A 15,748-nucleotide genomic window follows, 5' to 3' on the forward strand; every position below is an offset into this window, starting at 1 on the left:
GTTTAGAGCGATATCCAAAATTCTCTTGAAAACAAACATTGTATAAGATTGATTTTTAATTTCGTAGGATTCGTTGTATGTGCAGTTTAAGCGAGCCGATAGAAGTACTCATTGCCTATATATTGATATGCGTCACCTTGAGGCGATTGTTAGTTATAAGCAAGCTCATGTAAACCCAACCACCCCTTGAACAACCCCCTATTACATGTTCATGTACGCTTCTTATGATATCATGGTCGCTTATAGATTTTAAACAGCGAATAACCGACTTAGGTTTTTGGTCAAATGAGTTTGAATTATCTAGGATAATGATACTGGGTAGGCCTAACCGTTAGAAAGATTGGAACACAAGTGTGGGTTCATGGTCACAGGGTGCCCTAGCATACACCTGCTTTGTCATCCATTTTCAGCACAAAGGAATTATAATGTTGAGCGTTGTTGTCAACTGTTTAATATTTTGCTCTTTTTGTGCATTTGAAGAGAGTGCGTCATACATCTTCTTACTGTGGATGTTTGCCTCGGGGAGTACGTGTTTGAGAAGCAATTTGTAACAACAAAACCATTGTTCGAGGTTGAATTTTTATAAACAGATTTTACGGGCCTTGATGAAGTAAAAACCATTGCTTTACAGCAGTATATATTATTTGAATGAGAAGTCATGAGCTCTGAAGAAATGGTTGTGTTCACAGAGCAACGCTGAGACCTTGCCCCGAAGACCTGGCACGTCTCGAATGCGTTTTTAGTGTACACATGACATTTACCGAAAGAAGCTTACAAGGCTGATCCTCCATAAATCCGTCTCAGGGAGAGAAACATCATTCCACGGGCGCAAATGCAAACAGTCGAGCAAAGTTTATCGTGTTATGTAAAACCCGCACAGTAAAGCGTGTGAATGTCAGTGGCGTAGCTAGGATTTTACTAGTGGGGGGCACAAGGGGGTGGGGACCAACATGTTATGGGGGGCACCAGCTTGCAGTGGTGTGCTTTTGTTGGAGGCAAACTTTTGTAAGCCTTGTTCAATATCCATCCGTTTTTGAAGGGGGGGGGTATGTGGGAGGCACTGGCAATTTGTGGGGGGCACGTGCCACTGGTTACTGTAACAAAATATCCCCCACATGGGACCTTTGTAAACTTGTACTAGGAAGACAGTGTACCCACACCTATCAAACACTTGACCAAAACTGAGCAGAAAACTTGCATTTGTCGAACGTCCAATGTCGCAAGGCTGGCACTGCCTGCTTGCCCGTGGGGAAGAGAAACGTTGACATTTTGTTGTAAATAACTTTCTACAGTGTTTCATCGTGATCATTAAAAGTGAACGTTTATCTCAATCTTCTATTGATTTTTTATAGACTATGAAATATAAAACAATTTTGGTATGCCATTCTTAGCCCGCAAAGATGTTTGGAATCTTTCCGTTATGTCCTTTCTGATGGCCAATGAAGGGGCTACAACGGAGTTCTTTTAAATTTCAGTTTATCTCATCCTGAAAATGCTCAAACTTTGGACCTTGCTGTCCACCACCGCGGTGGTTAACAACGCAGTTTTCGGAAGGTAGATATAAAAAAAACCCATTTTCTGATAATGTAATATCAAATTCATAGATCTAGGGTTTTTGACAACAGAAAGATAATTACGTTCAATCACAGGTTAATTACAGTTGAATTTATCGTACGTGTTGTATTAGAACTCAAGTGATGTGCGCCATTTTCGAAAATGTTTACTAAAATGATCGTGTGTTTCTGTCAAAATATGCGGGTTTAGATGTGTAGTGGTGGATTCATTTGAACAGTAGATAGGCAACGCGAATGTGGATGATACCAGCAGGTATTGATTCATTGTTGACATTACAAAACGAAAAGAGAGAAGGTGATCATGACTTTCGATTAATGTTTAAACAATCCATTGAGGTTGCTCCATGATAAGAGAGTACTCGGACGTCTATGGAAGTTTACTGACGATGTACTCACATGGCAATGTGTTACCAGGAGATAAGTTTAAAAGTTGAACTTCAGGCGAATAAATTTAAGGAATGAAATGTTGGCAAAAACCTTCCTATACTTTCTCCATCGGTCAGGTAGTCCACCCGCTTCAGTAACACTGTGGAATTATCCTGTGTTATGGTTTTCAAAGGGTGCAGGTACAAAATGTTACGCAGCATTTTGCTGTGCAAAATTGCAGCAGTTTTCGGTTACATTTTGATCAACGTTTGGGGATAATTTGCCCAAAAGTGTGAGTGGGCCTAAATTGACCGACACTTGCCAATTTGGTCGAATCTGGTAAATTTTTCTAAGTTTACATAACTGTTGAACAGTGGAATCGTGTCCCAACTGGAAAGAATGTGAAACTGATAATTTCAATGATATTGGAAGAACAGCAGTGACGAGGAACTGCCCTCCATATTATGGGATTTCCAGTAGGTCTTGTGTTAAAGAATTTTCTGTTTCGTTAATTGGTCCATGTGGGATTAGCTTTGGGAATGTAGATGACGATGAAATAGTATTAAACTGAAGATCAGGCAGGTCAGAGTTTAATGTTTAACTCACAGGCAATCTATTATTCTTGTTTTGTGCCTTTACGAACGCGTATGAACATCACTAGCCAAACACTTCCTACATTATCTGCTGGGTAAATCTCATGTCTCGTGACTCCAGGGAGGAACGGAACACTATGTTTTAAACAGCATCATTCCTAGAATACTTACAGTATGTGTTGGAAGCCTCCCTTAAAACTGGGCGTTCTTTCTAAGTAGAATAAGTTAGTTTTGTTGGAGAGACACGCGCTTGGTGGATTTTCCCGTTGGGGTGTTAACTTCATAATGCAACCCCTCCTATCGAGTAATTTTTTAGCAGCTTTGTGCTGGGAATCCTTTCAATATCAATGTGTGCGTCTCGTGGAAGCATGTGGGCTTCTTTAGTTTGAAATGTTAAATTTAATTATTGACTGCGAATGGAATGAATAAAATTACAAACACTCAGCAAGGAGCAGTCAATCGCGGTGGTTCAACAATTATAACTATAATTCAATGTAACCACAAAGTGGCGAACAAAGACATGAACGAATGAAGCCATTACCAGAAACATGTGAATTAAAACGAATTATATGAACCGCTTTCACCGAAAGGTACGCGTCTGAACATAAACGCTGCTGGTAAGCTCTCCACTTTCGATCGATTAGTTTTTTGTCTCCGAATATTATGCAATTCTTTAAGTTGACTGGAAAGTTAAATCACATTGCTTGAATTTGAAATAAAAATGAATATGTGAATTTAAATTAAAATCTCTTTTTTTTTTCAAATCAAAATTGGCAGGCCACTGGATGAAGCGGTCAGTCACCACGAACTTGAATATAAACATGGGAATGTTGTATAGCCCAAAATACCAAGGCTTGGACAGGGCTGTTTCCGGTAAAAATCTAGCTGAGATTAAAAAGTAACTTTATTAACTGATCAGTTTCGAGACCCAAACGCATCGCAATCAGACGGTGGGCTAACGGCTTAGTTGTTGACTTGTGACGGAAGGGTGGTTTCACTTCAGAGCTGAGGATGCTCATTTTTTTTATTTTCATCTGACGCACCCCAAATTGCATCGTGCTCACGCCGGAAACTCGGGGGCCAGTATCCTGTTTGCGATGTGGCGTTATGGATGGGCTTAAAACTGAATTTTGAAAAATTTCAAACGAATTAGACCATCCTCCATTGATTTATTATGAAAAGGAGAAAGTTAGTAGAGAGTGTAGACATGATCTATTCCGGTCTGGAGCTGTGAATGGCCGACAAACTGAGCTTTGATAAACTTCATGGCATAACGAAAAGGCTGTTTTCATCTTCCAAGCCAAAACAGGTACAGAAACTAAAATGGGCAATGACAATTCGACACAAGGCTCTACAGACCTCATGAGTTTGATCCAAGTGCAGGCCATCGCTGATTACATAATTGAATTATAATTTCCTTATAAGATCGTGCTTTTCGTCTTTAAAACCGAAATGGGTACCTCAGTCATGGAATCTGCCCAAACCACAAGCAATCGAATTAATGTCACGATGATAATAAGGCTTTCTACCACGGCAGACCAAGATCCATTCAACGGCGGTGGTACATTAGAGGTTACATATAATGAGGCACTTGAGGTCGTCCGTTGACGAAATGAAACATGAAACACGTGCCATCAGGTCTCGGTTACCCGATAATCTGAAGTCTCATATGGCAAAGAAAAAGTAAACCAACAGCACTAAGGTAACTATGAAACTAGCGAATACTAAACCTGCTACCACTGTTGTCACATAGCAACCGTCTTGATAAAAGTATAGGCGACACTGACATTGCGGCTGTTACTGCGAACCCAGCATCACGGTACAGCCGTTATGGACAGCTACAGCCGTCTAACCGACAGTTTTTCTCTCAATTCAGTAATCAACTCGGAGTGCACGTCGAACTGTCAAATCATTTCAACGAGCTTTCTCATCAACTTAATGATCTGGATGAATCAGATATACCCGAGGAGGTCACTCATAAATACTTCTAGGATTTTAACTATAATTCCCACGGCAAAGTCCGCCACTTCCAATTCTCATACTGCTACATCGGTGGATATAATAAGATACAGTGCAACTTAAGAAACAATCCTCTGAACATGTGCTCTGAAAACATTATAGAAGTGATATGTTGAGCCAATTAAAAGAATCACGGCCTAGTCGTTCTTTGATGCCAAGTCTGCTGATATTTTAATAGAACTTGAATCCAAGCGTGTCGACCCTCCATTTCGTCACTTTGGACCGACTATGAAAAGGATGATGAACAAAATATCCTGCCATCGTGACCGCTGGTATTACTGATTCCTCTATAGAATTGAAAATCATTGCCAACGTTAGAACAACCTGAAAGCAAAAACTTAATCCGATTTCCTCCCCCGGATGGACCCATGTTTTGGAGGTCTCGGCTTTTCGAGGTTTAGCATCGTTTGCCATCGGTTAAACACACATTCGTTGCCTCCAACCGGACGAGTTGGATTTCTTTGACGACCCAATCTGGTAATAGTCTTCGCGGCAACGATAACAGCCGATTCTCCAATACCAACCCACGCTGAAGCAGCTGGTGCCACTGGGCGGACAGAATAAAGTGTGTCCCTACGTAGTTGCGCAAGCTAAGTGCTGGGATTTTTCCAACGTGAATAGAAACGGCGGAAAGCCTGGGGGACGATCACAACACCACTGGATATTCGATCCAGAATCTGCCCCGTCCTGTCATAGGCCGCCTCCCTTCCTACCATCCCGGGGAGAGAAATGGTACTCATACCAAATGAGAATTATGTGCAAGAGGCAGATATCATAAATACTGATAACTCGATCGAAACAATTGGCATAGGCCTACCAAAAAATAATGCTATATTCACCCAAATGGCCAAATTATTTTCTGTTTGAAACTGATCTCCCTTTACAAGTTCAAAGTTATACACATGAGCCTCAACTGTAAAATTTATCATTTCCCTTTTTTCCCCTGGCTTAACACAAACTCCTGTATAAGTAACACATGGCTTCATAATGGCATTACCAACAGAGAAATTAACAGTGATAACTACTCATTGATTCAATTTGATCAACGAGGTGCCGATTATCATTTTGGTGCCACTTGTTACATCTCAAAGGACATATCTCATTGTGTCAAGAGTCGAGTAACTCGTGACGCCAAATCTCCTACTTTAAACATGAATTTGGAGAAGAGTGAGCAAAATGTTCTGGTGGCTGCGCAACTCACCAGTACACAGCCCAAGCATCCTTTAAAATTTAAATGCTGTCATTAGTCAGTGCATACTTGTTAATCATAAATTGATAGAATTTGTATTCGGTAACACAGATCGTAGAAGATGTGACGGCTTTCTCCGTGAGCTGCAGTTAACTATTTAACCCGTTGAAGTAGAGTCACTTGTAGTTCTAGTACTTGCATTGACCTATTAATGACATGTCGCTCCAAGTACATCAACGTCATTAGTGATAGTGCCAAAGCATAAGTGATTATGGTACTCTTCAGCAGGTAGAATAATGCTAATTTTAAAGTTCTCCAAGGGCCTCGAATACTAAAATAAAAAAATACAGTTGCCTCGTTTTTCAGCAGACATGTTTTAGATGAATAAAATTATTGCCGTTGCTGCCGTGGTGTTACAATGGTTGCAGTAGGTAATGGTCTCCCAGACAGTTGAGGCAGACGAGGAACAATGTGAGATCATGAATAAACAACCAGATATGCCAAACCAGGAACAATGTGACATCATGAATAAATGAACAGATATGCTATAGCTTGAATGTGACCACATAACTCAAGGTACACGCACACAGAAAACAATCCAGGCAGTACCAATTACCTGCTAGCTGCAAAATGCATTACAAGACAGCTACGTGACCAAGCTAATGATTTGGCTAAACTTTGGAAAAAGAATGACAAGGACGACGCCATTTCGACACCCCATTTCATCAAGGAACAGGCACAGAAAGTGAACCCGTCTACTGCAACGGGGCTAGATGGAATATCTTCGAACAAACTTCGAACTTCTATTTGTCTTTCAGGGAACTATATCATTTATAAATCTTCATCGGAAGATGTCGGTCTCTCTCCCGTACATTTCTTTTAGAATGTCGTGGAGTCTGTGAGGTTTAAGTTAAAAGCACGTTTTGAAATTCCGCCCCATCATACCACCATACGTTCTAAATCAGATTGAATTTTTGGGTCACAGACTTTTCCCAATGTTCCCTCCCAGACCAGTGCTACCAAGCTTACTTTTCAGTGTCTGTCGTGACTCCAGGATGAAACAAGTTACTCACATCCTGGAGACTGGTCAAGCCTTTAGATTTTTGCAACATTTGCTCTTACTTAGTGCACTTTCTTGCTGAAAAGTCATGTTGTTCTTACTTTCTGTGATCTTATCTAAATATACCTTTTACCTTAAGTTTCCCGGCATTTTTTGTCGTTTTTATTGAAATTCATCCTGTTGCTAATTGATTCTACCTGTATTAAGATAACCGTAATATTCCTTTCATAATACTGCGATGGTTTCGTGTTATTTTTTGTTTTCAATAGTTTTACATTTTTAAAAATTTTGGTTAGTACTTTTTATCACTCGAGTACATGTATTTTCTTTTATATTTGTGTTTTATTTTAATTTCAATTCTTTTCTGTAATTCTACTCTTTTCACAGCATGTTTATCATATTTCACATTGGTTTCATTTGTTTCTCGTCAAAGCAAATTTAGTAATTTCTGTTCCGAATGAAACCTGGGTCCAGGGGCGTTGTGAAGACCTTTTTTTTGGGGGGGGGGTGTATGCCAGAGTCAATCTCCGAATTGTAACTTGTTCTCCAACCACGTGTCGTGTAAAATTCACAAAGTACGGAGGGGACGTACATGTATATTGAGTTGTTTCCACCTGCGTCCGCGTGGAAAATGGAAATCCGTGGTACACTACATGCCGACGGCCAACGTATCTCTTTTATGTACCAATTGCCGACCGAAGATCTATTTGGAGACTGGAATTAATTGTTGTGGGTATCGCACCCCCCCCTACACACACGTATAAGTGTGTATTTGCCTGCAACTGGGGACCCCCTATTGTTCCTCTTTTGTTTGTACTTTTTTAGAAGACTACCCATATGTTTTGTACACAGTTGCCAATCGGGGACCCTCTGTCAATCGGGGACCTTATTGTCCTCTATTGTTCAGGGTCCCCAAATGAATGCAGAAACAAACTCATCCACACACCCGGTTGCTACGCCCCTGTCCGGGTCCTTACACTTTTCCGAATATGAAAATCAGATAACGTTGAAGAAATTCAATGTTCACATTCAGATTCATTGTTTGCCGAAAGAGTGCCAAATCGCACGGCACGGCGTTTCTTAGGTTGCATGACTAGGCCCACACACTGTCAGGACCTTTTGCATTTATTTGCCCTAAACATTTTGAGGACATGAATCGACAGCCAGGAGGGGGTAGACAATGCCACCCTGTGAATTTCAAAGGTAAAACCATCTAGTTCTCATTTCTGCAAGACCACATCTTGATTAATTTAGCCACCTAATGAAGGATTCATTACTGGTTGAGTGTGCATCGCATCCGCCAAGGTCGACCACAACCACGGCGGCCGCTTGGTCAATTTTGTCGGGTAATCACGCGGCGAGGAAATTGCAAGTGACTGTAATACGCTGCATGCGGACGCAGCGAATAACACTCCCCCACACCGGTAATCCTCGACTAGTGAAACATAATTTGATCGGGCCGCAGCTGTCTAACTTGAGTAATTGCGAAGTTTAAAGGTAAACAATCTCTTGCTGCAGTCATCCAAAAGGTAACAGACGATATTGCTGTTTAAAAGTGCACCCTCACGGTTTAAAGATGGTTAAGGGACTGTCAGTGAAGTTATTCTTTCTGGCAAGCTTTCATTTTCATTGGAGAAAACAATGAAAGAAGCCCATTGGTACGATGCGTCTTTTGGAAAACTGCCATGAGAAGTGTACGCGAAAGAACGTGTTCAAGACGCTGAAGTCAAGCGCAACTCAAAACGTAGCTGGTTCCCTGACATGAAAGTTGAATGATGACGCTTGATGAAATCCTGATAAAATAAAAGTTTCTCATCTCAGCGGGATTTTTCCCGTTTAATCCCGTGCACACAGGAATAAATCACAATTGTAAAGTGCTTTTACGGAGTACTAAAATCCCACTGAACTAATAGAAAAAAAAGTTTTAATGGGATTTTCTGAGAAAAATTTGAACAATGCCAGAAAACATGAGAGAAAATGATCAAAATCGTACCACTGTACATTTCAATGGCCCTTGCCGCCAAGGCCATGCGTGCATAATTAGGAATTTCTTAGTGAACAGGTTTATTTTGTTGCCTCAAAGGAACATAATGTACAAATGACAAATGGCGGACTTCACCTTCAAACTAAAACTTACACCAAGTTGTTGATTAACCGTGCATGTCTCGCGCAGTTTGTGGTATGGAGTCGCATCTTAACAAGCCATGCGAGGTGGTTATCTGACGATGCGCCCTGCACCGACTTCCATGTACATCAATTTTTAATGCTTAAATAATTCAGAAAAATAAATGGCACTTCACGCTCTTTCCCCTAGAATTCCCCGATACCCATTTACAACAGAGCAAACGCTGTAGTAAGCTTTTCGCTTTCTGTGTAGTTCCTCACCGCGTATTTGTTTCGCTTCGTTTCAAAAAAGCCATTTATCTAACGGGACACAGATCATATTTTATTGATGCCATTAATTTCTGTGGTTTTAATCTTTCACCAAGAGCCTGTTTGTTGCCTGTGGTTTTGTACGCTCACGTCAGTGATGTTCCCTTCTTACGCCTCGGTACGAGATAGATTCGATGTATCCTCCAAGCTTCCGTTTGGAAGTTCAGTTCTCTTGAAGCGGTAAATAAGGGCGGAAAAATAACGGAAAATAGGTGTAACGTTTGGTTGCATGAATGTACATGTACGCTTGTGGAAACAGCCTTGTGAAACGAAATGAACGAACAGAGAGGAAACTGTAAATTACAACATTGGGCAAGGGCAGAGGTGACTGTTAAAAGATTTGAAATGAACAGGAAAAGCACTATCAACCCTATTAGGGCATTGGGTTGGCTTCAGTGGTACTGTCCTTGCCTTCCTTGAGGCTGTGTCTTGGTATAGGTTCGGTTCCTGTCCGGGTAACTTATGATTCCATTGTTTTCTTTCCACCTGGCGTCGTATTCTGCTTTTGATAACCATATTCCTGCGGCTCCCCTCTGCTAAAAATGAACATATCGTTGTGTCTTCCTCAGGTCATTGTGCTGATTTGCTCTTTTTAGCACTCTGGGTTGCAGCTTCAACTAGTTCCATCTTAAATAAGAAGGGATAGAGATACGGCCTGTGTCTCTTCCGTACACCTAACCTTTATATTGACGAGTGTTCAAAAGCTAGCTTAGAATCAGAAGTCGACTCAGATTTTTAAACAAAGTTTGTTGGCATTGACATAAAAAGAAGCACCTTTGAAAGCAGAAAACAAAAGTTTGTTTTTCAAACGAGATTGTAGTTACACAATAAAAAAATGTGTCAAATATAAGCCTTACATTATGTCTGTGACTATATTATCATTCTTCCTCTCAAACCGATGTCGTATATTTTGTGTCTAGTATATACGCACGATATGCCTACTGTCGTATTAGTAAAACCTGCACAGTAATGCCAGAAAATCCAGAGGCGTAGAGGGAGTTAGGGACCCAGTCCACCCTAAGCTGTACAGAAAGAGAGAGAGAGTAGCGCCAACTTCAGATTTTGGAACCAAAATGGCGGCGCATTACGTGTGTAGTACAGTACGCAGCTGACACATAATCCGCCATTTGGTTCCAACATTTGAGACACTTACGTCGCTACTATCCTTAAACGGCACTGAGTCCACCCTGCATGCTGAAAGCTTATGTCTGCCTTGTGCTTCTGTGAAGCCTTTCCATTTAAAGGTTTACCAAGACGAACTCGGTACTTATCAAAAATGAGTCACAATTTTCTCCGGCGTATTTGACCTAAACTGACGTCTCAGGAATGTTTCATTGACAGAAAAACGACTCGAATCGTCAACCTTTTTTGAATAAGGCTGCGCGTATTGTTTTTTGGGCACTCAAAATTTTTGTTTAAATTTTGTCTGGATAAGGATAAAGCAGTATATACTTTAAAAGGTTAAAAGTCCTGAATAACAACAACCCGCATAAGTGAGTAAATTAACGCTTATTAAATTGACAGGCTGGATTTCTGTTCTTGTTACCTTTTCTACGGCAGTGCGAGGCCGGCTTGGGCACCCGTGTGTTTTTTGATCAGCTTTATCGCGAGCCGCAGAAGATCATGATCCTGGGCCCAGCGTGCTCAACCGCCACTCAAGCCGTGGCCGAGACGGCCTACTACTGGAATCTAGTCACGGTGAGTTGTCAGTTGACAATAATGTTCCAAAGTGAGTAAAGGGAATGTTGGGGGAAGGAAACGGAAGAGATCTTGGCCTGTGTGAAACCTCTGGCAGTAGTTGGCATGGAACGCACGGCGTAAAATTAAATGCGGAACTTGTCTTGCAAAATGTATTGGTTTATATTAATGTCACTTGCCGAGATTCATCTCTGACATTTAATCGTAAGGATTGGATACCGGAGACACGAAAATACAAATGTATTAGTTGAGGCACAGCCACTAACCAATTTCGTTGTTTAAGGCCACTTCTAATAAAAACGGTTTCTCGTCCTTTCTTGAGAAAAGATCGAGAGGTCCTTTCAACCAAGATGACCAATTTTCTTAGATGGGGTTGAATTCCTGCGATTTTTCATACTCCTTTGTATCTGACACTCTCGCCGAACGGCACTATATTCTGATCATAACGGGTTTCAAATTGGACAAATCGTTTAATATAAACCAGAAGAACGGGCATAATACTTATTCATTCATTGGAGAGATAAACAAAGGAATAGAGTGGAGCAGGTCTTGAACCGACACACAGTGGTACGTATTCTGTTTACAGCGAAATTTCGTTTGTAAAAGCTGAACTGAAAAGGAATGGAAGTGGAGAGAGACGAGAAATTTGTTTACTTGGCCTGACTCTCAGACTTGGAGAATAAGCATGTATTCCAAACACCTCAAAAACACAAGGATATCGCCACCAAGTCTTTAGTGAACACTGCACGTTAATCCACATGCCACACGTGACTCACAAGTCATGAGTAACTCCCAGATAATTATGATATAAAATGTCCGTGTTGGGAGCCCGGTAAAGAAACATAAGGATTTTGTCTTTTAGAAAGCCTTATCGTCACTCACATAATTGCCAATCATTTCTTGTGAGCATAGGCATAAACATGAGAAACATAGCGCTGTCCAGAGTATAATTCAAAGGGGGGACGCACTTGAAAACTTTGACTCCTTTGATGGTTTCTTGATCATTTTAAAAATAGAATGCAAATGGCTAAATCCTTGGCTTCAGACAGTTGATATTTTTTAAGCGTAACTTCCCTTAGACCGCATTTTAACGTTTTCCTGTACGATGTTTTTCAAACAAAGTCCTAAATCCACTGTCCCTTTGATTTGCGCGTGAAATGAGTTTGATTTTGTGCACATTATGTTGCAACTGTATGATATGCATAGCGTCGTCGTATCTATACCGCATCAATCCGTCATGGTTTCCGACTGACGACAACGTCTCGCAAGTCAGATATCTTCTCGCGACTTGTTAAACAGACCCTCAAACATAAAAACGCTGACAAATACGTAGCTTTTTCTTGTTTTATCCTCTTCTATAGGTTTCCACTACATATGTTTTAGCCCCTTAAATAGCATTTGGATGTTAAGAAGTGAAATGTATAAAATACCAACAGAAAATTCTCTAACCCGTCCACTCCCCTCCCCCCCGGTCCGACGCGAGTGATGCGCTTTTCGCTTCTCCACGACCGTGGCAAGAGCTTTGGCAGATGTATAGTGTCGTTACGACGGGATTTCTGCACACCATGCAGGCTTTTCACCTGTTTCCTTATTTTACTTCAAAATCTGCAAGGAAGAAAACAACCTGCAGGGGGTCGTCTTGTCTTTCCTGCTTGGAATTTTTCCCTTGAGTCGAGTAAAGCGTCCGAAAAATCAATGCCTCACTGAAGAAGCTGGGAAAATTCACAGCGCAAGGCCTGCATGACTTATGTGTTCTAGATTGATTTAAGACGAAATTAACTTGCACATCTTGGGGGGGGGGTGGATTTGTTTTCTTCGACAACCGGCGTTATTATGTTTGACATCGATTGTTTATCATTTTATATTTTCCTGTAATCATGTTATACATTAAATTGAATTCGCACTGACTGAAACGGAAGCTGTATACCTCAATAAAAGTGCAAAAGTCAAAATATTGATTCTCCTATCGTTAAAATATGAATTTAAACTTTTTTTAGTATTCCCACGTTTTATCATCACAGAGTATGATAATTGTGGTGGTTTTTGCCTGCGAATCTTACGGCTCAAGCAAAGGAAAAATCAGTAGCACCGGTCCAGTATGATCAGTTGCTCGGGCAATTTCTCTCTGACGTCTAATCCGTCCACAAATACCTAAAATGACAATGAGTTGAAATATCAGCTGGTGTATTGGATGCAGGGAGGTGAAACCCCTTCTCTTGAGTTGGTTCAAAGTCTTTAAATTTGTTCTAGTTCCCAGGGAGCAGAAAAAGGACGTGGACCTCAAAGTGTTTCAGGGAGCAATTGCTCTAGACCATTCAAGCGTGGCATGCCTTGGGCACGCACTGATCAATAAACATTGGGATCCATCACCGGTTTGATCAGCAAAGTGGCCTTTTAATTAAGCTTCCGCTAAGAAAACCTTGGCCCAACCTACCTGAAAAAAAGTTTGCGTTATTAACATGTGTAACTCAATGACACCTTTATACAGATGTCGTATGCGGCCGCCTCATCTGCGTTGTCCAACCGCAAGAAGTTCCCCTTCTTCTATCGGACGTACATGCCGGATGCCATGTATAATCCCGCGAGAATACGTCTGATGCGAGAGTACGGATGGAAACGGGTGGCCACAATCCACGAGAACCACGAACTCTTTTCCCTGGTGAGAATCAACCAATTCCAGTCTCTTCCCCAACTCAAATCCAATCAAACCAAATTTAATCAATTCTTCCCACAGCTAACCAATTCAGCTACAGTGAATCAACCCGGGTGAAAAAACCTGTTAGCCGCAACACAAGCAATCCGAACCTTACTAGTTCAATCCGGCCCAAACCAAGCTTAAACGCGGTGCAGCCGAGGGAAAGCTCCGTCAAGTTTTACAATGAGTAAAAATGCAGACATTTTGGATATGGAAGATTCATTAGTGTTGAGCCTTTAGGGTATCTTTGAACTGAGAAAATACAATTATGATTGCCTTCGCAAACACTATGAAATGAAACATGAATAAACATGTTATTGGATGTTACTCGCGGTTCTTGGAAACAAGTGATTGATTTTCGTCGTAAGTTACTCACAAAAGAGATCATCGGGGCAAAAAGTGGAAATAACAGGCATGCAGAAATCAATATCAACAAGGCCTTGTACGTAGATTGGGCCCTAGTTGCTGAAATTGAGGTTTGGAAATTCAAAAGGTCAATCGAAAGTTAAAGTTCAGTCCTTTGCATCTCAGCCGAAGCGTGAATTATTTTGTCCTTGTTTTAAAAGGCTATTGACAACTTGTTGACATTGTTGAAAGAGGCAAACATCACCATCATCTCGTCCGAGAGTTTCTCTGAAGATCCCCAAAACCAGATTGAGAATTTGAAGGTAACAAGCTTTGCTTGTGTATGAGTGTTAACAGAATTGTACAGGCAATTTCCAATACATGCTGTTGTATATTTAGAAGAATCTGAAACAACAAGAAACATTGTTTCATTTAATTTTGCATTTATAGATAGGCTTTCCATCAGTCATCAAAGTAGGATAGGTGTTGTCCAAAATGTACTCATATACCCTGCAAGTAATTAAATGAGTAGGCTCTACGTGTCCTTGTTCAATGTACACACGTTTTAATGGACACGAAATATGTGAATATTTCCCGCACTGAATAGAAATTTCTACTTAATGAGGCATTGGAACTTAGGCTGGAGGATTTCCTATGATGGGGGAAGACTGTGCTTTCTTGGAAGAGAACAAAGACAACCAATAGCACTATAATGATCGGCCTTCCTTAGCGAAACGCCAAGAATTGTTTTGATATAACCAGTGTCGCTTGACTGGTTAAAAGAGCCTAATAGTTCTTTGTGGATTGTTTGATCTCAGAACCAGGATGCTAAGATCATTATCGGGAACATGTATGAAGACAAGGCCAGACGGGTTTTCTGTGAGGTAAGCTGCCTCTTTGTCTTTTTGGCAATCTATTTTGCCTTAATTTTCACGGGTGCGTGGAGCACACTATTTCTCTGGACTACTTCCCCCAGAAAGCTGAAAAGGGGAAAAAAGATGATCTCTTTTGCCCAGTATTGGGTGCATTTTTAAAAAATATTTTGAAAAGTGAACATTTCAAACCCTTCCCCTTGCGAACGATAATTATGCTCGTGATTAATGTTGAAGAAAAATGGATGACCCGCGTGTTTGATGATCCTGACGCAATGCCTTTCCGAATATGCAAAACATGCATGTATAATGCAGCGACAATACCTGGATTTATGAGGGGAACACAATTTTTAGAGATGGCACATGACAGATATAAACCCGGCCCCCTGGGAGAGACTGAAAAAATCCCACTTCTTTCTTCAATGTGCCTTGCCAGACTGGTAAATCCCATGTCAAATGGATGCAGTGTAGACTTTTCCTTTGTTTACATTATCATCGACCGCCATTTTTTTGCATGAGCAGCCAAGCTTTGCTGGAGCTTTATTGTTTGTCTCAAGATGCATATTAAAAAATATTAACAGTGTCGTGGGAGACATTTTCTGTAAGCATTTTGTAGATGTATTCATTATCGAGTGTTTTGATAGGCCTATTTACATAATTTTTAAATTCTGTAAATTGTACTGGGCTTGGTTTGTACCCTTGACCAGCCACAGTTTAGCAGGTTAGCAAAATCCCTATTGTGACGTGGGCAGAGGAAAGTTCAATGAACTTTTCAATGCCTAATTTTTTTAGCGTTAATCAGATCTGAAGATTCGCTGTAATAATAACTGTACTTTGTGCAATGTGTTAAGTAGGCCTACGCATATTTCTGCTGGTATATCAGTGGTGTTGTTTGACCTGGAAA

General features: G+C 40.8%; 1 protein-coding gene across 1 annotated transcript in view; it reads left to right on the top strand.

Moving 5' to 3' along the window:
- Positions 1-15,748, top strand: part of LOC110979652 (gamma-aminobutyric acid type B receptor subunit 2-like) — a 51,167-nt gene that overhangs the window by 19,357 nt on the left and 16,062 nt on the right. Inside the window, exons 2-5 of the mRNA XM_022235658.2 lie at positions 10,795-10,932; positions 13,421-13,591; positions 14,194-14,295; positions 14,791-14,856. Of these exons, the coding sequence (XP_022091350.2) occupies positions 10,795-10,932; positions 13,421-13,591; positions 14,194-14,295; positions 14,791-14,856 (477 nt within the window). The remainder of the gene's footprint in view (positions 1-10,794; positions 10,933-13,420; positions 13,592-14,193; positions 14,296-14,790; positions 14,857-15,748) is intronic.

This window comes from Acanthaster planci, linkage group LG01, assembly GCF_054643075.1.
Source record: "Acanthaster planci isolate LZ-2023a linkage group LG01, COTS_SCS, whole genome shotgun sequence".
NCBI lineage: Eukaryota > Metazoa > Echinodermata > Asteroidea > Valvatida > Acanthasteridae > Acanthaster > Acanthaster planci.